Raw genomic sequence first — 27495 nt, forward strand, 5'->3', positions numbered from 1 at the left:
ATATGCAAACACTCAGTGCCTTTAATGTGAGGGGTTTCCATGCAGGGAGGGCACATGTGTGTAAAACAAAACAAAAAAATAAATCAAACGGTCATCCTTAGCAGGACGGGCAAAAATGGAGTCACAATGGATAGTAGAGCTTACCAGCAGTGGCAGGGTTGATGCAGTCAAAAAGGGTCCCTTTCCTTTAATTATTTACTTCCCTATCCGACATTGTCCTGCAAGAGGTAGAAATACATTCATTTGAGGGACCCTTTTCTGTGAACCAGGCAACCAGGAGCCCGTCCACTCAAGCATCGTCAGCATTGAGGAGAGAGAGCGTGGCAAATCGATTGGCCGTGGCTGTCACTGCATGTGTGTGTGTGTTTGCACGTGCTTTGTCTGTTTGTATGTGTGTGAGTGTGTATGTGTGAAAAACAGAAAATATACTACTTCCATATAGCGGGACTTCGATCAAAAAGACTATATAAATCCTTTGTTCTTTTTTATCCTTTGATAGTACAGTTGCACCCATATGGTGTTAGCTTATGGCTAAAATATGGGAGTCATGATTCAATGTCTGTGGCGCAGTATCCCTGTCTAGTCAAACACATGTGTGGACGCTTGGCTGTGAGAGGTCAGAGTGTTTTAAAACAGCCTGAAACATGCCGTTATCACTGATCAGTATTTAAGTAAATGGACACAATTTCTGAAGGGATACCAAATGTGAAGAGGGGCCACAGAATTGCTCAGTTAGGCCTGAAGCTCAGGATGCTGTTGATGATGCTCAGGTAGGCAGGTCCTTTGCAACATGTCTCCATCTCTATAACAACACCTTCTCACTGCTAATAAGCTCTAAGTTAACCATGGCTATCTCAGTTTTAGATATTAAAGTCAAACATGCTAAATATCATGCAGTAAGTAGTCTGCGCTATAGCTACAGTAGCCATTTTAAATACTCAGAAATGCACACCACATTGTTAGAATACAACAATATCTCAATGAAAAATATTCACATTTCCTACAGCTTTTAATCCATTGTACAGATATATGGAAATAAAATAAATGGAAAGAAAAAAAGTCACTTTGATATATCATTTGTAACCATTTGGAAATGATTTAATCTCAAGAGATGAAGAGAAGGAAAAGAGCCCAGTTCATGATCATTTGCATAAATATTATTATTTAACTCCTGTGCTGGCAATGCCTCCTTGCCCTAAATAATCAAAATAAGTCAGCTGAATCCACACACAGTGGGCATAATGCACTTATCCCTTCATTTATCAGATTTAGACTTTCTGCCCCATTTCCCACTCCCCTCCACCTCCATCACTCCACTCCAGCACGCTCTATCTTCCCTCCCCCAAACCCAACTCCTCAGTGCCCCCCCTCCCCTTCTCCATCTCTGCCTCCCTGTTGGCCAGTAATGTGGCTGGCAAACCAATTTGACAGTCTCATCTTTGCCCAAAAGATGGGGGAGGCCTCCAGAGAGCCCATTTTTGACTGTGCAGAGGAGGTAGAGCGAGAGTGTGCCTGTCCCAACCGGCATTAATCATCTTTAGGTTCATCTGATGGCCCTTGCCCTTGTTTTTGTGTCAGTGTGTGTGCGTATGCGTGTGTATGTGTGCGTATGTTGTCTAAATGGCTCATAATGTGTAAATGAGATGGAAGGCTGAGTGGTGTTAAACTGACACGAGTGGTTCTTTGTCTTTCCTGTCATTTGGGTTGTGTTATGAGGTTTTAGGTGTAAGTGGGAGGACAAGAGTTTTAGTAACATTTATCACTCTCTGTCACTGTTATAATATACTTTGCATCATCTCGGTCTGTTCAACAGCACAGGCTATCAACAGTGATTTGAGGATGAAATAAATGAGTTCATAGACATTAAATGTGCATTAAATATCACATGAAAAACATCTCCATGTTCTAGAATTTGACTGATGACAACAGAGGCATGTATATGTTATTTATCTGAGAATGAAATAAATCATCTTATTCTCTTCAAACTACATCACAAGGAAACTGATAAATTAAAGGGATGTAATTTTTTTTCCTGCATTTTAATCATCAGATATTTTGATCTGGGGTGAGTGGCTTTTGCTAACATATTCTCTCTATGAGCAGCGTGCCCTTTGTTTATAAGAGACAAACAGAGAGCTAATTGTGAAGCAGCGGAGCCGGGCCCACATGCCGTGAGGGGACCGAGGGAGAAGGGAGGGAGACAAAGAGAGGGAGGGAGAGGGGAGGAAAGAGACTCTCCAACATAATTAACCTTCACTCTCTCCGTTTGCAGTGGCCCATGCAGGGACCATGGGCTGCGCGCTGCTGCACCATGGGAATGTGGAAGAGGGAGGACACCTACTTGCTGTAGCGACACAGGAGCAAGTTAAAATGTTGGAATGAAGGTTAAAAAAAAGAGAGAAGCAGGATAGGCTGATAAAAATGAGATAAGTGAGGCAAGTCTTGTCAAACGGTTTGAAAAATATGATTAACGAAGCCAATAATGGTGATGATTGCTGGTACGCGCGTCTTCCCAGCAGTTAATCATGCAGCTTCTTCAACACTTCTGCCGACGCTGCTCGCTCCCCACAATAAATATGCAATCATTTACCTCCGTGCAGCAGGCGGCCAGGAGGCTGGGAGAAAACACCCCACTGTAAAACCACACATACACACACACTCTTATGTTGGTCTCTGTTTTACACTCAAAAACACACACATTACATGTTTGCTCAAGGGCACATTAAATTATCCTTTCCTGCATTCCTGAGTGTGTGTATGTACAGTATCCATGCGCACTAGTGTTTGTGTATGAAATCCTACAGTCTCCTAAATAGGGCAGGGATCCAAAGTGAACAAACATTAGTGCTACTTTTTTTTCCCGTGGCAGCACATTTACAGTGCATCCTACTCTGACAATGTCATTGGCTCTTGGTTGTTTTTCTCAGTAGATCAAATGACCTCTCCTCCTTTTTCTTCTTCACTTTGATACCGGAGCTTTTGATGCTGGTGTCTGATGGTGTGTTTACGTGCCTTTGGCTTTTCGCTCGGTCAATGGACTAATCAGATATGCAGAGGCACTTGGACTTCCCTGTTGCTGGATGTCAACAGCTGTGTTAGGGAGGTACTGAGAAGAGGAAGCCAGACAGGGCTGCATATTGTAATGCTGCTTTAGCATATATTATTCAGCTGCAAAAACAACAACAAATAACCAGCTGGTTTTACCTTCCTCTGATTGAAATTCAGTGTGGATATTATTCTAATGGCTCTTTTTTATTCCTTAAAGAGAATTACTTTGCGTTAAGTATTAAGTGTTTCAGTCCTTTATGTCTGAGGTGGAGAGAGCTGCTTACTGATCATTTCTGCCAACGCTTTGAAAAAACTAATTAGGAGAAATAATGGAGTTTGACTTATCTAATTTGCTAGTAATAAACATTCTAAAGATTATTTTGTGCAAACATCTTTGTACATGCAGTTTAATCATATCAGAGAATATGCTCCTATGAAAGCAACTAAATTATATCCCTGTTTATTGCCACCGTTCCACTCAAACATACATTATGTCATTACAGGATTATCTGGGGACAGATTTGATGAGAGCCCTGTTTGTGTATTGACTCGTCTCAAAGCCCCAGGATTCCTCCAGCGATGTAATGTCCGTCTTTCTGTTGTTTTGTTCCCTGTTTGAACCAGCGGCACAGTAATATGTCCCATATGCTATCAGGAATTTATCCCCCACAGAAAAAGTATGGAAACAATAGTGTGCTTAGGTCTCACCCACCCAGAGCTATACTGCACACCCCCCCCAGCTCAGAGATGCTTTATGTTAGCAGCAGCGATTGTCCCTCCATGCTACAAAGTTATCTCTATCTCCCATATGTTCTGCCACGTTATGTGTTTGAATGGCATTTATATGCTTGTGTTTCTCATCATGGAGTCAAACTGTCACACACACGCTCACACACCTACAGGCTGACACAGATAGAGAGCAAGCATAGGAAGAGTTCATGTTGAGGTGCTGGCTTTTCTCTGTGCAATGTGGTCTAATCTTTGAACCCTCTGTGCCTGTCTCAAGCGCTCCACTCACCCCTGGCTTTGATACCAAATGCCTGGCTACATATTTGTGAGAATGAACCTCCCCCATGCCATCCTTTTTGATAATTTTTTTCACTTCTTACTATTGTCGCCTCTTGATTTCAAAGCATCCACTTTAACACCAGTAACAGCCTGAGCAAAGTCTGCTGATTACCAACAGCAGAAATTTTCAGTTTACAAAACTCTTGGGTGTAACTCCTCTCTGCTATATAAATATATTTACCTTGCATTGCTTATATAAATGTACTCTGGAGCTCTCTTCTTGCCATAAGGCTTTTAATTTTTATGTCCAACAATTGTTTTGCAGCATTAGGAGACTAACTACGAAGAGACAAGGCATATAGAAAAGCAAGTTTTCTCTTTTATCTGTTTGTACATATATATTTTCATCTGCGCGCGGGTGTGTGTGTATGTGTGCATGCACGTGTTACACAGCAGGTGGGTCATGCCTAAGGCGTTCTCTGTTCCTAAAGCCTTGTCAAAAGAGGGGAGATAACAAACTCACCGGTGGCTGTACACCACACTGTGGCAGTGCATGCTATAATAACACATCCTGTCATCTTGCCTCTGTCGGCACAGCTGCGTCAGGTGAGCAGCAGGGTTTCACCTTCACTAACGCTAACTTGTCTCCTGCTCTGCTCCCCCGGTTCCCTTCCCACATCCATTCTGATATAGTCCCGGAATCACCTGCTCTATTTACATGCTGCTAATGAACAAACAGTGGTAGGAACAGATGCCACCGAAACAACAAATGTAATAAAAAGGCTCAGGGTGGGAAAGGACCAGCGAGTTCAGGTGGAGGGAGGTAGCAATGGTGGAGGAAGAGATGATGGGGGTGCAGAGCCATTGTGTGGGTGAGACAAAACACGGAGGAAAAAAAAAAAAAATCTCTCTCTTTAAGATTTGTTTCCCAACTGGAAACATGTAGTGAGTTGCAGCTTGCACCTTACTTATATAAAAGTGTCACTTGTCACAGATGTTTCAAGCTAAATCATTTTTTTTAAATATATTTTCTATTCCCCTTAAAGAACAGAATGAGTAAGGCTGTTATGTAGAGCAGCTGAGTTCTGTTAAAAAAGATAGGGAGTATGAGCATGAGAGATATTTGCTAGACTTGAGGTGCTGTGTATTTTTAGAGAGAATTTACAAATTGTGTCAAGGGCCATTTTACACTATGTCCCTGCTGGATGTTTACATGACTGGCAAGGGAATATGATTTTCTGTGTCGCCAGACCTGTAACATGAATTCACACACAGCTGTTATTTTGAAACCTATTCAATTTCTCTATTATTAGTAATTTTAAAGGATATTGTTACTGGCCATCTGAAGGATTGTGAAATTCTGCCCATGAAGCATGTCTGGATGATGGCCAATTTAACACTTAAAAGTGCTCCAATGATGCAAAAAAACATTTTTTGGTAATCCCTTAGGGAGCCTGTGCTTGCTGAGGGCACAAGTGATGTTAGGTACCTCCAGCATGTGTTATGGCATCAACCTGCTGCCACTGCTACTACTATTCTGCGGAGTGTGTGTGTGTGTGTGTGTGTGTGTGTGGGATTGATATGTGCTAACAAGCCCAGGTGAGTATGGCTAGCCTCACCTCCTAATGCGCTAATAAATGCAGTGGTTTGACAAACCGCTGTCTATGTTAATATATGCGCCTTCACCTCCCTGTCACAAGATGAGGTACATGTAGTGAGGGCAGGTAAACAACACACTGCAGCTGCAGGGTTGATGGGTACCACCTAGTGCTTTTTTGAATGTGTGTGTATGTGTTTCTCATCCTGACACCCTACTTTTCTGAACTCTGACTTGACAAGGAGCAGATGCCCCTGAATCAATTTTATAGTGTTGAATTAGCTAACAGATGTCAAGTGATAGCCTATCCAGGTAAATGTCATACAGTAATGAAATACTGGAGCTAAATCTTGTTTTATTAACATGAAATGAAAAGGCAATATCTCACAAAAATGCTAGTATCTATTGGACTATTATAACACAGCTTTTATAAAACCACTATATCCTTTATAAAAAAAACAAACTAGCATATTCTGTGGAGTTATGTAGTGCCGTTACTTAAAATATCAAGGATGATAAAGATTGAATTAAACATTTCCACTGAACCTACCTGCGACTGTCACAATTAGATTAAGTTAAGTGGTTACATTACCAAGTTCTAGCACTAACCTGTCTCGGCTCCGCCGGGAAGGGAAGGCAGCGTTGCAGCCAGCCACAGTGCACACATGCATCTCTTTGAGGTGCACATTCTTGTAGTGCAGTTTCATGCTATAGGAACTCTTGAAGCTCTTCTTACACACATAGCAGATCTTGGGGTCAGGACTTGAGCATGGGTCTCCTTCTGGTGATTGAGAAGAAGGGAATTTGGGTGGGCTGGCACCATAGCCCATCGAAGAGATGAAGCTCTCATGCAGAGCAGCCATGCTTGCAGCAGCAGCAGCTGCCGCCATGCCTCCATTATAGAGGCCATACTGGCCCATGCAGAACATGTCGTAGGTAGGATCGTTGAGTTCTTCCTTAATCTTGATAGGGGGTTGATGAGGGGAGGGTGAGGAATGAACCTTGCTTTCCATTTCCTTTCTCAAATGGGCTTCCTCACTACCCTCATCCTCCTGTTCCTTGTCCTGACACTTTCCACCCCTGCTGTGTTTTTGCTGTTCCTCCACATCTATCAGCTCATCTCTGTAGAACATCTTTGAATCAGAGGTTTCTGATTCATTCTCAAAGTCTCTCTCATGGTCCTGATCCTCAGAGGTGAAGCTGCCCATACAGCGAAGCTCGCCTGAGCCTTGAAGATCATTTCCACCCCTGCTCTCACTGCCAGTACCTTCCCGGCATTCATCTTCACTCTGTCTCATCATGCCTCTCAGAGCTAGGCCAGGGCTCATCTCATCCTGGGAAGGGGATTGCTGCCCACTACCACCACTGTGGTTACCATTACCACTGCCGCCGTTGTTGTTGCTGTTACAGTTACCATTCATTTTGATATTGTTGTGCAGAAGAGATGAGTGGTGGTGGTGATTATGGTGGATGTCATCATCGTCATCATCTTTGTCGTCATATTCGTCTGCCACATCAATCACTTCCTTCTCAATCTTCACTGGCATGCTAGATTTACGAGGCTTCTTTTTGGGCGTGGGGTCACTGCTGCCAGTGTTGAGGTCATGATTGGCACTAGGTGTTTGTATGCGGTGGGACATGGGTCCTACCTCTGACATATGAACATTATTGTGTGACGCCGCTGCTGCAGCAGCCAGGAGCTGCTGTTGTTGGTCCATCAGGGTGGTACTGTTGGTGGTTGTGGGCAGGATGGGGCTGGTGGGCAGTGACACTGGAGGACTGACAAGGTCGGCAGGGGACAGTAGTGTGCGGTAGAATGGGGGCACTGGCTGGACAGGCTGAACTGACTTCAGGGAAGGGAACACCAGTGGGCTTTGCAGGGGGGACTGAAGCATAGGATCCACAGGTGGAGTAGTGAAGCCCAGTGGTGGCCTTCCAGGGCTGGTGAGTGTGAAGCCACCATTCTTGGTGCTTGAGATGACAGGTGTACCAGTGGTTGAACGGATGAGGTCCTTGTCGCGGTTATTGCGCAGCATGGGCATGTGCAACCGTGGATTGGGATTGGCACTGTGGCGGTTGCGGCTGCGTAGTGAGCTGAAGACCATGTTGCAACCCTCAATGGTGCAACGGTGTTTGATCTTCAAGTGTACAGCATTATAATGTATCTTTAGTGTGCCTTTATCATAAAAGGTTTTGCCACAAGAGTTGCAGCAAACACGACCCTTGCGTGAGGTGGATCCCATTCTGCGCATGCGATGCATCTTGGAGGAAAAGGAAGCATGGGTGATGGATTTAGATTGCTCGTCCTTTACAAAGTGGTGGTGGACTTGGTGGTCACTCAAACTGTTGGGTTGTTGAGGTTGATTTTGGGACTGCTGTTGGCCCTGCTGCTGCTGCTGCTGGAGCTGTGACTGCTGCTGCTGCTGTTGTTGAGCCTGCTGGGTGGAAGGGGTTGGTGAGATAGGTGATGCCCTATTGTTGGGCTCTGTCTTGGGTTCAATGTTGTTCATGGATCCCAGGGCTCCACGGCTAGGGCTCTGGCCTGTACGGAAGGGTGACAGGGACACCTCTGACTCACTGGTGTCTACCTGTTCACCTTGGTTTGGCAGACTGGGTTCCCGCAGCCGGAGAGCAGACTGCTCCATAGGCAGGCCATTTGGGGGCAAGCCGAGCATGGGAGCAGAAACTGGGTTGATGTATTGGAAGGGCAGGAGGAAGGCTAAGCTGTTGGGGATGTTTTCAAAATGGTGAATGCTTGATGGGCTACTGTTTTCCAGATGTGTCAGAAGCCCCGGGCTGCGGGTTCTGTTGTTGCTTTCAATGAATGTCCTAATTCCGGAGTCTGTCTTGGAGGAGGGAACTGTAACTGCCTGACCTTCCTTCTCCTGAATGGCCATCAGCTCCACAATAGACTTGGTCTCACCAAAGCGTAGGAACTGCTGCAGGGTGATGATCTCCTCTTCTCGGGACATGATGGTCCAGCGGTCCAGCACCTTGCCTGCAGCATCCTACATGCCCCAGAAGAGACAAGAGAGAAGACCAAAATACAAACCATTATTGATTGTGCATAATCAGTGTGGTCAAAGGAGAAGATAGAGCAGGGGTTAGTTTGTAAGGGCGAGCTTTTCTGCTCATGAAATTCAAAGGCTCCTGGAGCGACAAGTAACTAACAGAGCTTTGTCGAAAAAATATATATATATATTTTTTTTCTTCTAGAAATCAGCCCTGCAATTGTGAGCATTACTCGCACAGTGATGACAAGAGTTTAACTGAGTCTCATGCAAACAAATCAAAAGCACTGAGGTTGGGTGATAAGCAAGTCTCTGTGACTTCCAACATTGTGGGGATGATAATCTGTGAGACTAACAAAACAGCTTTGTAAAAGATGTGAACTCTTGCTGGGAGTCCCTCTGTACACAAACTGTACACTACCCCGGGATATTTACAAAATTGTGCGAGCAAGAGAAGACATGGCAGAAATAATAGCATAATTAATGCAAGCCACTAATCGCACCTTGGTTGGCAGGCATTTTTCTCAGTGTATTCTCCATCTCTAAGGCAGTGAAATGCTTGAGGGAGGATGGGACTGCTACACTGTGTATCAGGGAATAGCTTTGGACATTCAAAGAGAAAAACTCATGTTTATTTAAGCGTATGCCTTGACAGTGGCATTGAGCTTGTCTTCCTTTCATTTGACAGGCTGCATATTTATCATGCTCATATGTTATTGGGGCCTACAGGATGTATAACCTGTGTTACCTTAATTTTTAATCATATCAGTATGTTAATACGGTTTCAAGGATACACAACCTTAAATATTAATGGTGGAATACTTGGTAATAAAGAATCATGTCATTTTGGACACTGTCAACTGGTGATACATTCTCAGTTGAATAGGGCTACGTATGAAAAAGGGCAGAAACATAAAATATCAAACATAAACAATAGATAATTTATATTAACCCCCTAGCATTTCAAGTTCCTGTATTTTTGGAGACTTGGGAATGGTGAGAAGCAAGTTTCCATCCTAAGAGACCAGAACTATTCAGATGGGCGTCATTCCAAATAGAGCACTTTTCTTGGCTGGTGTCTTTTGGAGATGTGCTATTAATGGCTAAAAAATATTAAGACTCTGTGCAAATGTGAATATTTTCAAACATCAAGAGATGGCAAGGGATTCTGGGAAAAGAATCTTGGCAAATCCTGAGAATTTAGTTTGTGGTTGAGCTACTAAGTTTGAGGCAGTGAATGTTCAAGCTAGTGCTTTTGTCCTCTTGTATGAACCCACACCTAATCCTGATTTACGGCACTGACGACAGGACTCTTAACAAAATTATCCTCTTATAGATCTGCTGCTACTGCTATAAGATGGTTTAATATGGGTGTTTGTGTGAACAAGATAGAAACAGAGGAGAAAGCAAGAGAGAGACATAGTGTAAATACTTCACACACAGGTTCCTGCGGGACCAGGCGCAAGTGACACCAAGGGAATAACGCAAGCGATGACAATTAGTCACAGTGAAATGGTAACATTTCATATGTGCTCCTAGCTGCTGGCATCTATAAAAGATAAATGGCAACTCTGGTGAGTAAAAAGCTGTAAAAACCAACATCACAAAGCACAAAGGGCCTGTAAGGAGAAAACAGAAGATAAATGTTTAAAGAGAGGGAGCGAAAGAGAGATAGTACAGGAGGAGACACAGAGGAAGAAGAGCAGAAAAACAGAGAAAATAAAAGTGTGAGTGGTTTCATATCATGCCCTCAGATATACTGGAGAAATAGATTCTTCTGAGACGAAACATCAATAGTCACTGGGGTATTTGTTGTTAAATATACATTAAAAAACATTTTACACTTTCATTCTGTGTGCGCTCTGGAGTTTTTGCCTGGAGGTATGACTTTAAATTCTAGCCTGGGCACTATTATTTCATACTGCATGGCCATCTGGGCATTAGTACTTCCATTTGATTTAATTGAAACAAAAAAATGAAAGCAGATTAGAAAGTGAATCTTTAAATAGTTCCACAACCAGAACATTTCTTAAGAAATTATAGTTCTAAGAAGTGGGGCAGTCTTTTAATATTTCCAAAAAAAGAAAAAGAAAAACATTAATTTGTGAATGTTACACATGCAAATACAGTCAGGTGGCCTACAATTACAACTCTGATTAGAAGCATGAAAAATTCTAAATATAATATAATGGTATTACCTAATGAAAAGTGTCTCGGATTAATACACAGTAAATAGCAATGGAAAGTACTTGTTTTTTGGGGGGGGATCATTGGTAGGCCACATTTAATTCAATTTAAGCCAATTTAAGACATCTTAATATCAATTACCTAACTGCCCCACTTTGTTGTTTGCTCGTCTAATTGAGATTGAAATAACATTACAAGAACCACAAACTCTCAAAAAGGAGGTAATTTTAATGGGAGTTCCATTAATAAATGCTAGGGATTAGTCTCAAGCTATAAGTGAGCTTTTAATGATATTCATTAAAAGAAAACTAAAAAGCTTTGCAAGCTTATACACATCAACAAAATCGCTTTACCAAAGTCACTCCAAACCCACATGCAGTTATCCAGCCTGGTCTCAATCACTGACTGAATCAAACTGGGTTCAGATATTTATTTCATCCTCTACTAGTCCTACCCTGTGCCTCCACTTCCCCACTCATGAAGTCAAACAAAATGCCAAAACACAGTGACACAGGCCAAACTGCAACCCATTAGTGTTAGGAAGGGCCAGCCAGCTGTCAGAACAGGTCAGCAGTTCTGCTCTGCACTGGACCCTGTCTGAGAGGAGGCTATCCAAGCACTACTCGTTCACTGGTCAATTGAGTTTTGGAGGCCGGTCAACAAGCGTTTGGGCAGGGGTCGGCCTTGGAGCACAGAGTCAACACAAATTCAAAAATGGTCTAGAAGAGGATGTGAGGGGACAGACTTGATTAAGGTTCAGTCTGTGTGGAAACTACTGTGTTTTTATGCCAAGAAGCCTTTCAATACATGGCTGGTTCTTAAAGGAATACCTCACCCACCAAATGACCATTTGTATATCAATTAGTCATGCCGAGTTACCTTTCATATGTGAAGAAAACTTTGTTTTTCTTCACATGTCTCCACATAAAATGGCAAACATATTAATTTACTGATTTATTGATTGAGGACCGCATTTAACAACAACAAAACTATATCAAAACATCTGTTTATAAACTCTCACACAACTTGTGCAGTCTAATCTAACTCACATTTATCCAGCCATATGCTCAGTACTTCCCATGTTCGGTACACCACTACTATTTAAAACTGAACTGAAAATTAAACATACCTATGCTGTTATGCTTGCCTCAAAGCAAGACACAAATACCATTTTTTTGTTTTAGTGAAAATGCATGTGCTTGGAAAGTACTAAATACTCAATTAGACAGATGAGACTTGGATTATACACACAACACAAGTTGTGTAAAAGTTTGTAATCAAATGTTTTAATATAGTTTTGATGTTTTTAAATGTGGTCCCCAATCCTGATTGACAAAGGTCTGAGGACCGAAACGTTGCTGTTAATTAAGTACTTTGCAAGTTAAAGGACAGTGTGCGAGCACCTGTTTTCTTTTTGTCCCCAGTCAATCAACAAATCAACGTTTGCCGTTTTCCATAGAAGCATGTGAAAAAAGTTTTCTTCACAATTCAAAGTAACACGGCATGACTAATAGATACACAAATGGTCATTTTGTAGGTGAAGTATTCCTTTAAAAGCCACTGCAGCACCTCATTTATAACAACTATATTTTGAAAGATATCACTTTAGTCGCAATGTTAAATTCCAAAAATGGTTAATGCAGGTAACCCCCATAAAAATGAATAAACAATCAAAGATGAGAGAGCAATATGCGTGTATTAGAATGAGTATATAAAGTATGCGTTGACACACATTTGCAGACAAACACCCTGTAGTCCTCACTACAGTAAGTCTCACAACTCCACTCCCCTGCATTAGCCTTGTGATGCTGTGAGAGAAACAAATATGCCATTAGAAGCACTTTTACAAGTAGGCACTCATCTTCCAATTAGCTTAATGTGGCCCTCTTTCCCCTATATTTTCCAGGCGTGCCCCACCTCTTCTTGTACACTCCCTCCAGTAAAATCTCATTAATCCACCCCTCCCCCATCACCCCCAGTGCTATGACATATTAGTCTGTCATTATGCATCCCAGAGTCCTTTAAACAATACAGCTAAACCTCTGTTTGCCAGGTTAATGACTATTAGCCAATAATTACAGCAGAGAGACGATGGAGTACCCACTTTATCTGGTGGACAGCCTGCTGCTGTTAGTTTATTTTATCTTCCTGCATCCATGTCTCTCAGAATTAATCTAGCAACGGCTGTATTTATTCATCTCTCCGCCGCTGCGATGCATTCTTAATTCATGGCTGTCTCTAATACTGTGGTGCTGGATGTTGTGGAGTGGGTGTGTAGTGGGGTATCCACCTTGCAAATTGCTGACAATGAGGATGAGCAAATGATGGCCTTGTCATGGGCCAGGGCACCACTGTCAGTTAAAACAAATCAGGCAATTATGCAATTAGTAGGTTATGGGCTGGGCTGTATTAAGAGCCGGGGTGTGCAGCGTTGTTGGGTTGCATGGTGTGCATTAGGGATTAACAGCTTAACATGTAATATGCTTTTCACTAATCATCACCTATCATACTCAATGAGTGTATTTGGAAAGCAGTGGAGAGAGCTGCCATGCTAGGCAAACACTGTATTAGCTATAAATACTTCCTATTGACCTGTGCCTATGTACAGTAGATCAAATGGGAGATCTCTGATCCTCATAGAGCGTGAGTCATATAATGTCAGTGATATTTACATTTTCATGTTTACACTCGCACATTCTGTGTAGGATGATGCTACACTGGTTCCACATTAACACAAGTCAACTCGGCCGATCATAAGAAAGTATCACTTGTAGTTGGATCAGTTCTCACAATGGCAAAGTGAACCATGGGAACCACATTGATTCACCAATCACCTTTCAGTGAATGCGATCTCCACCAAGCCTCGAGGGAATCCCCATTGATCCCCAGTCCTGCTTTCAGATCCAGTTCCTTAAAAAAACTGCTCTATCCCTGTGTTCGCCACTTCAAGGGAGGTTAAGCAGAAGTTCCTTGTGATCTGAGAAGGTCTTGAACCTTGGTGCTTCCTTTTCCATATTCTGTTTCTCTCCCCACCCCATCTCGGGCTGTATGAATAATGCAGAGGATCTAGTGGCGAGGGGTGCCATGGGGGATGGGTTCACGCAAAGCCCACTGCCTGGAGCCATCACATCAGAGGGCAAGAGCTCCCAAGACACAGGCTGCTCCCCCCGTTGGCTCCCCAGTGGCAGGTCAGGGGTCATGTGTGAACAACCAGCTCTACTTCTTCCCCTGTGATGGACCACAGGGAAATCAGTAGCTACGTCCAGATGTGGGTGGAGGACATTTGTAGGAATCATAGAGGTTGAAATTTACACTCTGTGATCATGGTAAATTCCTCCTTTATGCTCTGCACATCAAAAGACTTTGTTAGTTTTGGATGTGACCTTGTGTATCTACCTTAGAGGTTTGATGTTTTCTGAACAACAGAAACATTGATTTATATATTTATAGCAGGATGAAAATCTACTGTACATGGGCTGTCTGCTGCTGGTGTACAAGATGACGCTGATATATAATTTACAAGGCACCAGTAAAGACATTTCATCCTATCGTTAAAGACAGACTGAGCAGTATCCCTTTGGACTAATCAGTCACAATCATGTCATTTTGTGGTTGCTTATTACAGGGACAGGCAATCCACAAATGAAGCTATCACACAGTGGACTGTACCTTTCGGAAATATGCATAAAAATCTGTGGTAGCTTACAGTATTGTGTGTTTTACAGCTGCCTTCCATTGCATCAGATGGCAAAAAAGTAACCAAAAGCAGTGTAGCAAATAGTTTTATTCGTAAACTTTCCCACACTGTCTCTCTCGACATGCTCCGGAGAGTCTTGTGCAAAGAATAGCATACTTGTGTCTTTTTATACTTCAGCAGAAGACAGCCTTGATGTCTTCCTGAATGTGGTCTGGTTTTAATAAGTGAAAATTTGTAGTTACACTTTGTTGGGAAATGAGCTACATCAGATAAAACAGCTCAAAGTCAGGTCACAGTGTGTTGTACTTTACCACCACCTATGTTCATCCTTTGTGCACAATAAATATGCCAAATACAATCTTTTCTATCTGTAATTGCTAAAACACTAATTTCAGCCTTGATGAAAAAACAGTCCACTCCTTTTAAAGACAGCTGACATGGAAATACAGGCGATTCAGTGAAGTCCAGATAGGACCCACAGCACCAGCACCAAATCCTGATTAAATCTTTGAACAGTTCTATTAAAGTGTGATTCTCATTTTATAATTTAATTAACAGCCATGCAAAAGGACATTGCCTTGGTTAATATTATGTCCATCACTGCCAGAAAGGAGAGCTTCCTGGACTCTAGTGTGAGTAAACGTGAAGAGGCCACAGGGTTTATTTCACTGGGCCAGACACACTGATCAACCAACAGGCCGCGAGATACCCTGCCTTTCCCTCTCAACCTGATTTAACTCATGGCTTTGGTTAAAATTTCATGACTGTGTGTTAGTTGTTGCTAAGGGCACACTAATCGACTGGAGTGAGATTTATAGTGCAGTCGCAGGCTGCAAGGATAGGGAGGGAGGGGGGTCTGGTGGGGGTTATTATAGAGGACTCTACCACAGACGGGTGAGTCACAATCTGGCACATCCCTGGTTCCAGGTGGCCTTTAGTAAACAGTTTCCGTTTCTTTTCCCACTGACTTGTCTTTTTTCATTATCTGTTTTTGAAAACAAACCCGTCATTTTAGAAAAGGTCCTCTAACCTCTGATTCATCCAACCCCCCTGACCTCCAGCACCACCATCACCACCCTTTTTTTGTTTTAAAGCTGTCCCCCGGCATCTTTAAAAAGTGGAAAGGACAGTCCTTTGGCCACAGCCCAGCAGAGGTGCAGATGGGGCGGCACATGGAAGCCATTTCAAGCCCCGGTTCGCTGCAGAGCAAAGTTGGCTGTTCTCTGAGTTCAGAACCTCTGAAGAACCGCCTCGCAGCGCTTACATGTGAGCAACGTCTGGGTCTGGACTGATGTATTGATTCCCTGTCTCTTTTCACAAAGCATACACAATAACGTTGGCTGGCCTCACCCAACTGTGCTAAGGAACCGTAGCCGCGGTCAATGTGTAAAACTCAGCGGACCTAGCACTGAGCTAGAGGGGATGCCTCAGAGAAGAGGGGTGGAGTGATAGAAGCAGCGAGGGAACGCCTGATGGTTCACATTAATTGAGGATGATTCGTGTGATATGCTGGATCTGGCTGCAGCAGCCAGGTCTGTCGTGGGCCTGGGAGACAGATGTGGGGGCCGCTGTGCCCCCTCCAGGGCCAATGGAGAGCAGTGAGGCGGCTGAGAAATGGTCTGTCTGTCCAGTGTGTGTGTGTTGGTGGAGATGTGTGTGTGTGTGTGTGGTTGGGGGGGCTGACAACCTGCTTTTCTTTCTCTCTTATATCACATCTCCTTTGTCTTGATTACTATTTTGGCAGGAGGCCGCTGCAGAGAAGGTGCATTAACATATGCTCACAATTTGCTCTTTGGCCACAAACGTACATGTTTGTACTGTGTCTTATGTATCAGTCATTTCTGTTCCTCTTTTGTGTAATACCCGCCCCTTATCACATTATATCCCCAGGCTAGTAATGAGGAGAGAGACGCAGACTTTGATAAGTGACGGCGCTAAAAAAAAAGTTCAACTTAGAACCTGATAAAAGCATAACTTTATTGCTAATGAAAACTTTATATGAGGGCTCAGGCTCATAAATCCAACATATGACACATTGTTTCTGACTATACTGTTTATAAAGTCTTAAATGTTGTCAGCTCCAGTTGCAACCATTTCTTACACTGTTCCTGAATCTTCCTCTATAGTGCAGTACCTGGAACATGCCATTTATCTTGATACAGTCAAAATAATCCACACATCACTTTCACGTCACTGTGTAAAAGGAAATAGATGTGAATGGATAATGTATTGTACCTCCCAAGTCATTTTGCTTTGGTCTGCCTGGGAACAGATAGAGGTGTCTGTAACACACAGACACACTGCATTAGGGGAGCTTTTCAGATTTCTCCTGTGCTTTTGCTATGGAGCATGCAGGAGGAAAGAGAATAAGCTAATGGACTCTTTACTTAATGTGATCAGAGCCATTATTGACATGCTGCCAGGAAGATGCAAGACCATTAACTCGAGCCTCTCTCTCTGGTACCTTCCCTCCACCCCACTCCTTTCTCTGACAGTATTTCACTGCCAGCCTGACTCGCACACTGAGGAAGGGCCGCTAGGGGGTCTGGATGCCCCAAAGGAGTCTGTGTCTGTCATGTTAACTAGGAATCTGACTGTTTGGCCAATTGGCAACAATGTGTTGCTCTGGACTCTGTAATTGTAAATCATTCATAATGTTTTCTCAGATGTTAAAGGAGGATGTCGGTGACTGCCGGACAAGTGCTCCAATTTTTTTTTTTTACAGTGTGTCCTGATGGTGTTGTTGGCTCAGCAGCCCATCATGCAACATCTTGGGTTTTAAATCAGCCTTTATTGTTCTTGTACATGCTGTCACTTCCTTTTTTCTGTTTGACATTACTTCTAGCTGCAGAAGTGAATATGACTGCTTTTCATATTTCATGGAACAATATCTATATAAAAAAAGCTGGCAGCATGTCTTTTTGGAAATTTGTCTTTGAAAACAAATTTATGGTGAGTTTTGTGTATTGGCATGTACACACTCAAAAGAAAATATCAAATAACTGCTGACATTTCTTTTATTCTTTAATATTTTTTGCCTGTTTTTGCCTTGATAGCACAGTTGGAGGACAGAAAAGGAGGGAGGAAGAAAAAAGATGACGTACAATCGAACCTGCGTCACTGTGCACACACTTTTGGTGAGCTGTGGGGCACCCCAGAGCTACTAAATTAGTTTTCTAATTTCCAAAATTGTGTCAAAATAAATACATTAACTGCAGTTTAATGCAAAAAAAAAAAAAATCAGTATTTTTGCCTTATATTAAAGGCTGCAATTCTGGTCAAAAGTATCATTACAAGCTGTAGTTGTAATTAAAGAGTCGGACATTTTAGTTATCGACTTTATGAGGGTGAACAACCTAATAACAATATCGTAAGCGACACCTAAGGTTGGGCTTGTGTGCAGTAGTGTGTGTTAAGTAAAATAATGCACTGAGTGGGTGAAATGGTCCCAAATTACCAACAGTGTTAGTATCCCTCTTTTTAAACCGCCTCGCTGGAATTGTTGCCTGGCATGTAAGTTGGCTCATTCATCTTGGAGGCGGAGGGTGCCAGTGTGGCTGCAGTGTAATTCACACTACCCCAACCTATGTGCCAGAACACATCTATCCCTGTGGCCCAGGGGCTCACATCGCCAGCAGCCCGGGGGATGTTCATGTTTATGTGTGCATGCATGTGTGTGTGTGTGTGTGTGTGTGTGTGTGTGAGTGATAGCGCATGTGTGTGATCATGCGGGTACAACAGGAAGTGGTGCTCAGGTCTCTCGGGGCATGGTTCCAGGTCCCTGGGCCTGTCTACTGTCATAAGTTCCAGAATGGTGATTACTTACTGCAAAAATAAACACCATTACCATCTGGTGCTGCCTCTTTGTACTGTAACTTATACACCAAGAAAAGCTCTAGACCATCAAAACACACAAAATCGAGAACAATAACAGACAAAAAAAAAACTGCACCGTAAAATTTGAATTCTTTTTCTTGTAGCCCTGTTCATGTTTGCAAGCATGGGCCATGTAACAACTAACATGAATACCTTTTATTTTGAAATTTTAAAACATAGTTAAAAAAAACTCTTGATCTATATGAGGGGGCAGACAGGGAGGAACAAAAAGTTTACCAGGGCGCATGCTGAGAAAGGTTGGATGATGGGGGTCATTCAAGACCGTTGAGGCCTTGCAGAGCCAGCAGATGTTTGATCCATCCACGGCACATCTGGTCCTCAACACACTCAATCCATTTCACTCGACTTCTCCTTTTTAGATTTTCATTGTTCCTCACGGTCCACTAAACTCCGCATTCCCCCTTGCGGCCCACAAATATTCATTCATAATCATTTATATACTGCCCACTTAGTAATTTTAACATATAGGCTTTTTTTTTTTTTTTTAAGATTTGTCTGTTATCAAACATCTGTATTTTATCCCCTCTTCTAATGCGTAATAAGTTGGAATTCCCAGCAAGGAACTCCAAACCCAGTTGCACTAGGCAGGGGAATGAAAGCTGTCATCCTCATTGTAGTGGGCCCTGGGAGGGCCATACAGTGCTTAACAGCTTCATTGTTTCTTTTATTGTTGGAAACATAGAAGGGGTGTGTGCTGTGCACAGGTTTCTGAATTCTGGAGTGCGACGTGACGAGAGGACTGTCAACTCCCTGTAACTCTCCATGCAACTTCCTTTAATAAATGTCAACTCCGTGACCCAGCGGCAAATCCCTGGCAGGCTGGGTGGCCGTGTCAGCAGGCCGGTGGGCCGCACAATGTCTGGGCTTGGCCCCGGTGACACGGGGGAAGTGGAGCAAACCGCTGCTCTGTTTGTTCAGAGGAGGGATGTAGGGCCACCTGGACGCTCAGGTCCAGGATCACCAGACAAAAACATAACCTGTGTCTGTGCATGTGTGTCTGTCAGATGTTGGGACGGATGGCGTGTTTGTGTTTGCACGAATGTATGGTATGTGATAATGCATTTGGAAATTAAATGCCGTCTTTAATTTGAGTGCAAATTGAATGTGTGCGTGCTAATAACACTGCAGGCTTGTCCCGATTTAAGCCCATGTGTAATGCAATCTTCCTGTGTTTGGGTCTGGCCTGCTCTGGCAGTGCTGTGCAGTGCAATGCTATTGATCCCTATAGCCTTGTGGTCTGCAGGGTTCCTGTCAGTAAACGCGATGAGCCGGAGCACCTTCCATTCCCCCTCTCTGCCCCATGTAGCAGTACAAGCTAAACAGCCATCACAGAAACTCAATACAGGCAGACTGGGCTCTAGTCGTCAGCCAGCAGCAGTGCCCTACGACATCCCGCGAGGCTCCAGCTAAGTCAATTTAGTGTCAGTGTAGCATCTCACCTCGTAGAGCTGTTGCCAGCCTAATATGTCGCACTAATATGTCTCTCCATATGAATTACAAGGCTGTGAGAGGAACCCAGATGCAATAAGTATGGATTAGCTAATGTCCAGGTTCTGTCTGAGTCTTGTTGGGATGGAGGGGGAAGCTAACGATAGTAATAGCCTCTAACAGGGTGTCTGGCTGTGGCTTGGAGGTGAGATGGGGGCATGCAGGCTTCTGGGATTTCTAAGGAGCTCTGGGAAATAAACTTCCCTCTCTGCTGCTGAAGAAAAGAGGAGGGGCTGAGAGAGATAACATCGAAAGAATGATTAGCGAAGAAGGAAAGAGATGGAAAAAGTGCGACGGGTTGTTAATGCTATTTTTCTGAGTATTGATCACCCTGGAGGGGCAGAGGTGTTTGGGTTAGAGGTCTTGAAACCTATACCTTGTCTGCTGTTTGTCTGTGTCTTAGTGTGTTAACCCATTGATTTGTATTGTACTTGTATAGTTGCCCTGTGTGTAGGCCAAAGCGCCTGACAGAGGACGAGTGGGAAGTGAGCAGAGCTTGGAAAGAGAAGAAAACAAAAAGGTGGGAGAAGAGGTGAGCGTGTGGTCAAACGGGGGCGTAATTAGGAACCTTGTTACCACTAAACTCTATATATTGATCAGGGATAATTCACACGCACCATATCTTCCCCTCAGCCAGTGTGCCTGGGCGCTTTAATAATTCATGTTGCATTATAACTCTTATACATTGTTACCCAGTGCCCATTTACATGTACCTGTTTTTCTGATTTAAAACCACATGTAAGCATTCAGTTTTTTCCTCCTATGCCTGGGCCAGCGAGTATTGAAAACACATTTGATTGATAGATAATAACTGGGAATGCTGGGAAATGTCTTGTCCCATTTATTATCCTGCCTGTGTTGCTTTCTGCAAGGAACTTAATTTTCCTGTTTATGAAATACATATAAATTAAATGGACGAGAGTAGCCGTGTTTCGTGTAGTTCTGTTTTTCGTTTAGTAAAATTACTGGAACCTGGTATTGGAATCTAGCTGACATACTGTCTGATTAAAATTTATGTTTTTTTCCCAAGTGCTAGACTTTAGGCTGACTAAAACGAAGTGGAAATCTTGGATATTTCAAATTAAATGGTCGCGATTTGTGAGGTATAAAAAATAGACACTGACGCTTTAAAAAAAATGTTACCTGTGCAACTTTAAAATGTGACACACAAATAGTTGTAAACACTTTTTCAGACAGCCATACAGCCAACAAAGAACATATGTTGTTTTTTTTCTTATAAACGAGCACACTCTCTCTCTCACACACACACACACACACACACGGGCCATGCTTGCCATTGGCAATCCCTGCAGGCAGATGTGGAGTGTGTGCCAACAGCCTGCTGAGTGAGTAGGCCAGTGTGCCCCTAGCTCAGTGCTGGGCACAACGCTGAGCTGCTTTGATGTACATGTGTGTGTGTGTGTGTGTGTACGGTGGGGGGAGGTCAGTGAAACAGCAGAGGGACTGTGTAATCCTCTGACATGCCTGTGGAAAAATACAAGGATCCCTCTGACAGTGGCTGAACTAAAGGCTCAGAGGACCAGTTAGTGTGTCCACAGGTTCATGCGTACCGACTGGACTTGCAGGCTGTGCTGCGATACAGACGCACACACACAAACACACACACCACATGTACAAGTCATGCGCTGACACATGTCTAGACACAATTGAGATGAATTGCATTGTTCATAGTCATTCTCCTTAGTGAGGTTTCTGGCTTGGTGACACTAATTCTTCAAAGGCTATGTCACTGGCAAGACTGTAATGTAGCCATGTAAGGTGCAGTCCTCAACGAAAAGGGCAAGCTGCATTGCTTTAGGCCATACTCATACACACACACACACACACACACACACACACACACACACACACACACACACACAGACCAGTACATTAACCCAAACAGTTTGGTTTTTCAGTTGGAATGCATGAGGACAGGCGAAGAGTTTTGGCTCTGCCCTCTCTATACTTTGCATAATTGCATCTTACATTTCCTTTAGTCTGAAGGGATGTTGAATCCTAAACAGTGATGGGAACCGGGTCTGTTGATCATTAGATTTTGGCAGACTAACCTGCTGCCACATGTGAGCGAGAGGTAGCAATACAAATAATGTGTGTGTACGTCTGTGCCTGTAAATGTCTTCATCTCTACAGTATGTGGCCTCTTGAGGAAAAAAAACAAAAAACCAGGGCAAATAAAAGGACATTAAGCATATGAATTAGCCACAGGTCTAATGTGAGCTCTGTGAAACAATAAGCAACAAAACAATAGTAGACATTTCATCTTCTTATTGTCTAATCGCCCATCTGACTGCCTGTGTATTTCCCCTCTTAACCCTTGAGATACTTGCTAATGGCCCTCACAATGGAATTATTTACTACCCATGGCAGGGGGGCAAATGGGTCAAATTGTGTGTGTGCGTGTGTGCCTTCGGTGCGTGTTTGTGAGTGTGTGCACTTGTGCCCCTTGTAGTCAGAGTGAATGAAAGGGAATGATGGAATCATTGAAGCACGCAGTGACTGAGAGAAGAGGAGAAAGGAGAGAGGGACCGAAGGAGGAAGACTGAGTGGTGCTTGCTAAAGTGAAAAATCATGCCATGGTGTGGAGGGACCTGGTTCTGTCCACTGGGAGAAGTGACTACATCTATGCTGGCACTAAAGTGCTCTTAAATACTCTTTCTTTCGCTCTCCATCTCCCCCCCTGCCTCCCTCTATCTATACTCCCCTCCCCATTCGTCCCTCTCTGTCTTTCTCCCCAGGTCCAGTCCAGGTACAAATGGCTATTTGCTGTACAACTCCCAGAACATGTTTGTGTCTGCTCGCTCTTGTCCCTAACAGCATGTAAAACAAAAAAAAAAAGAAAACGGACCCTTTCTTTATTCACAAATTGCTCCGCGGAACACAAAAGCCTCCTGAATGGAGATGTCAGAGTGCTGTTAGAAATGTCTGCGCTGGAAGAGGTCGCACAGCTTCTCTGTCAATAGGCTTTAATTCGCCATGGATCTGGGAACAGTGTGTGTGTGTCTGTCTGTGCATGTGTGTGTGAGAAGCGATTCAACTTGGCCATCAGTTAATCTCCATTCTAAGCATCTCCCCACATGAGGTCAATCCTCATTAAAATACGAAGAAATTACATTAATTGTTCTTTTTCTGTCTGATCCTATTTGAATTTCTCATTAGGATTTGTTATTGAATTGTTTGTGATATTATAGTGATACCCTTTATAATAAGTGAGTGACAAGGGGGGGAAAACTGAAAGGAACAATTCACAGTTTCATATCCTGTTCAGCCCTAATTGTGTCATGTTGAGACAAAATGCTCACTTCTTGAATTAACACGGCTAAATCAAGAGGCGAGCACTGCGGAGATGAAGGCTGTCTGTGTAAAAGGATTCAACAGTGCTGCTAACTGTCACCTGCTGGGGTTAACCCTGCAGTTGCCAACACATTCACAATGTAGATGAAACACAATCGCAGACGAGCCTTTCTCACACCTCCAGTTACAGAAGCCTCTCTGTCAGCTGTGCAAAAGTGTGTGCGTGTGTGTGTGTGTGTGTTTGTACAATAGTGCATGCATCGTAGACATATTTCCCCCCTCTAATTAGCACAAGGGAGTCCTGGGGGCAATCAGAGCCGAGGTTAATGAGAAGGGGAGCGAACGGAAGAGACGAGGTAGGGGTGCGGCAAGTAACGCGCACCATGCTGCACTGGTGCTACAGTATAATGCGCCCTTCTTATCACGCTGTCACCCTGAAGGGGCATCATCCTCACGGCACCCACATTGATGTTCGGGCCTGTGACATATCGCATGTGTGTGTGTGCGCGCAAGAGCGGCGGTGTGAGAGTTCCTCTCTGTGCGCCCTGATGATCCTTTCACCCATCCTTGTCTCGTATTATCTCTCCCTTCACGTCTCTTTCTCTCTGGAAGGCCCAGATGTGACAGCATGTTTCCCATATCAGAGAGAATTGGTACACTGGGCTGGGAAGAAAGAAGAAAAAAAAATAGCGAGAGAGGGAGCAAGACAGAGCTGCCACAGTGGTCTTGGCATCTGTCTGTTCTCAATTGGCGTGCGGCAGTGCTGGTGGGAGAGAAGCAAAAAGTCTAGCAGATGTCATTGCTGAACATTGCACAGGCAGTGTTCAGCGCTGACTCGTACAGAGAGGCAGTATCACTGGGACAATTCGTCCTCTCAGAAGGATTCACTCAAGTGTGTGATGATTTAGATTTTTGCATCGAAAAGACTAAATGATTTCGATTTAAAGTATCCACTGGATGTGTAATTTCTTTGTCAGATTGTGGTGTAGTTGGCCGACGACGGCTCTGTGGTCCTCCACAAACGCCTGCCCCACATGCTCTCCACATGGATACTGGCGTATTGTTTGCCGTTTCGGGGACAGCTCAATTTATGTTATTTTAATATATATTTTTATATTTATTGCTCTCTATTTATCTGTGCACCATAATTTTAACTGAAGCATGGCTCACCCAAAATTGACAGTTAGCATTCCTGTGCATATATACAACATTTTAGGCATAATTTAAAATGACTAAAAGGCATTTTTGCCTTGATAGTTAAAAGATAGGAAACAGGGAGAGAAAGAGGGGTACAAGATGCAGCCAAGATCCCTGGTCAAACTGGAGACATTATGCTGTGTGTACTAACTTGACCCTTGGCCCTTTGCTGCATGTCATACCCTCTCCCCCCTTTCCTGTCACTCTCTAGCTGGTCTATCATAAAGGTAATAAAAGCACCAAAAATTAAACTTAAAAAAGAAGAGTAAGGTAGATTTTAAGCTTAAAATTGCAAATCCCAGATTTTGTGAACACCACATTTTATCTTTGTCGTCAGCCTCTCCCTGCACTGTAAAACTGTTTCTAATTGCTTAGTCACTAATTGTTTTCCTCTTTTGTGCATATTTCAACATTATATTCCAGACTCATGGTCTTGGTTTGAGCGCCTCTCTCTGTGTCTAGGTGACCTACTGTAGACTGAGTGGACTGAGTGGAGTGGTGGCTCATGTGGCTGTCACTCCAAACATGATGTGATGGGGAGGAGGGACGCAGAAAAGAGGTTCCTGCATTATTAAAAAGAGTGCTGCCATTAGAGACATTTATACAGTAGAATGACCCGATCAAACTATAGCACAGATACACACACATGCCAGTGTGCACAGAGCTGCACACACACACACGGAGCACTTCAACACTGTGGCCTAATAGCCTTGGCCATATTAAACATTTTTCCAGGAAGAAATGACAGGGATTATAGTTAATGTTGCTAAGAGGGCATACAATTAAAAGAAAAACACTGTTTTCAGACATTTTCAGGTTTTACTGGTCAAACTGTATATTTTCAGACTTGTATTACAGTTCCCCTTCATTTCATACTCGCTGCCAAAACAGGACTTAACGGTCACATTCATCCAAGCAAAACACTGCTTAAAGATTAAAGATATTGGCTTCAGATGTGCTTCATATTTTTTGTCTGTCACTATTTCATGTTACAAAGTGAACACGAGTAATTTTCTCCCAAGTCTCTGCGCACAGCTACCTCTTCCCGTTTTAGTCTCCTGGCTTGTTTTTGTATCTCTCACCCGTTAACAATAATGCTCGGGGCGAGCACAGATGTATGAAGTAACAGCTACGCTAAGAGAAGAAAAGATGAGCGGAAAAAGATAGAAGATGAGAGAAAGGGAAACAGACGGGTAACGCTGCTCACAAGCATCACTTGTCAATTTACAGCCGCTGCTCCCTGAACCGCACCGTATAAATTTCCAGTGTGACATCCGTTTCTACTGCTTCCAAGCCGACAGAGGCTCCGTCCCACCAGATCTCCTCCCCAGACACATACTTGGAAACCTTAAGTACAGACATTGTGCCAGATGTAGTCTGCCTTTACTTTTATTTATTAATTTTTTCAGGTTTTGAAATGTTGACTTTTTTCTGTATTGGAATCACTATGGGGGGATGAGAATGGATGGGGTAATGTCTCAGAGGAGCGCTGCTTTAGTGTATTTGATGTGGCCGCTGCCATGCACACAGAACACATATGTGAACACACACTGACTCACACGCATGAATACAGGCACACACACGCACGCAGGAGTGTATGACAGTAAATCATGGAAGTGATGTGTGTGTGAGTGGGTTTAGGATGGAGAGAAGGGCCAAAGAGCACCAGGGGATGTTGCGTATCCAGCGGATAGAGAGACGGAGAAACAGAGCGGGAGAGAGAGAGGAGCTTGGCACTGCTCATCTCTGAGTGATGGCAGTTCTTCAGGGTTGAGACATGGCCTCCCTTTAATCTCTCTATCCTTAGACATGAAAATGGAAGAAAAGGCAGAGAGGAGGGTGGCTGAGTGGACCAAAGCAGAAACCTTTGCTGGGTCTTGTGCCAGATTGATTTTTACTTTTAAAAATCGCCTTTATTTTAAGGGAGACAATAAAACTCACCTACCTGCTAACACGCACACAGCACATGGCAAAAACAGAAATGATGAGTTGTGACTCACAGCGGACATGACTTTTGTCTTAACTGGTTTGGTGCCAGCACATGAATCCTTCATTGCTTTTTGAAGCATCGACTTGTAACAAGTACATCTGACCCCTAGCAAGTCCATCTTAAAATTACATCCGTATCAAAACAGCTTTAATGACTCTCGTCCTCGAGTCTCTAACTCATATGAAACAAGGTGTAGGCCTCCTAGCCAAGAAAGGAATCTGCAAAGAAAACACAGCCATGGAGGAGTATGAGCCGAGGTGCTTGCACTAATACAAGATTGCGTTATAAGTGCAACACCTGTTTCGACTTAAAAAGTAGAGGCCAGTAGCAAGATTAGCGAAACATGCCCATAAAGGGAGAAGGTGGCTGGGCCTACGCTCTGATAACAACAGACTCTGTGCTGCGTTTCTTTCAAAAAGCTGAAGGAACTGATGCGGTCATAATGCTGTGGAATTCATTCCGCTGCTACACAAAGGCGAACTTCTGTCACTCAGCCAGAGCAAAGTGCCTGAAATGGTCTATTTTTAGCTTTCAAATCATACTGTGTTGAAAAGAGATTGATTTTTTGTGTGGAATATGAACCTGTAAAAAACCTCTTGAAACATTAATAAATGGCAACTTGAGTTATGGATGTCACTACTGGCAAACTTTTGTACTTCTGCCTCAAGGTTTTTAAAGCTAATAAATAAGTAATGATTTTTCACCTCACTCAACAAGCAAGGCAAACATGTATTTTCGAGCCTATAATTGCTATAGCTGTAAAGGTAACACTATGGGAATATCAGTGAGTAATTACAAAGCTTTGAGACATGTTCTGCGCTCAGACCTGGGAATCTGGGAAATCAGTGGAATCCGGAGAAATTCCTTTCCTGAGGGACACTGGGTGTGCAGCTCACAGTACTAAGGAGACTTGATCTAGGACTGATCCCAGGAATGTTAGCACGATAATTAGGTTTGTCAGCTTGGCAAAGTGGGAAAACGCTTTGTACTGTGTCACCTCAATGGGTTTGGATTTTTGTCAGGGATCAAGATGGAGACAGCACACCCCATCCCTAAGTAG

The 27495-nt window shown here is 43.4% G+C and overlaps 1 protein-coding gene across 4 annotated transcripts in view; it reads right to left on the reverse strand.

Moving 5' to 3' along the window:
* Window positions 1-27495, reverse strand: part of bnc2 (basonuclin 2) — a 189788-nt gene that overhangs the window by 6730 nt on the left and 155563 nt on the right. For 3 of the 4 annotated variants that reach the window (XM_050043854.1, XM_050043853.1, XM_050043855.1), the window contains one exon: window positions 6263-8661. In XM_050043854.1, the coding sequence (XP_049899811.1) occupies window positions 6263-8661 (2399 nt within the window). Of the gene's footprint in view, window positions 1-144; window positions 219-6262; window positions 8662-27495 lie in introns of all 4 variants that reach the window. The other variant, XM_050043856.1, reaches the window with a different exon arrangement.

Source organism: Epinephelus moara, chromosome 5 (genome assembly GCF_006386435.1).
Source record: "Epinephelus moara isolate mb chromosome 5, YSFRI_EMoa_1.0, whole genome shotgun sequence".
Classification (NCBI taxonomy): Eukaryota; Metazoa; Chordata; class Actinopteri; order Perciformes; family Serranidae; genus Epinephelus; species Epinephelus moara.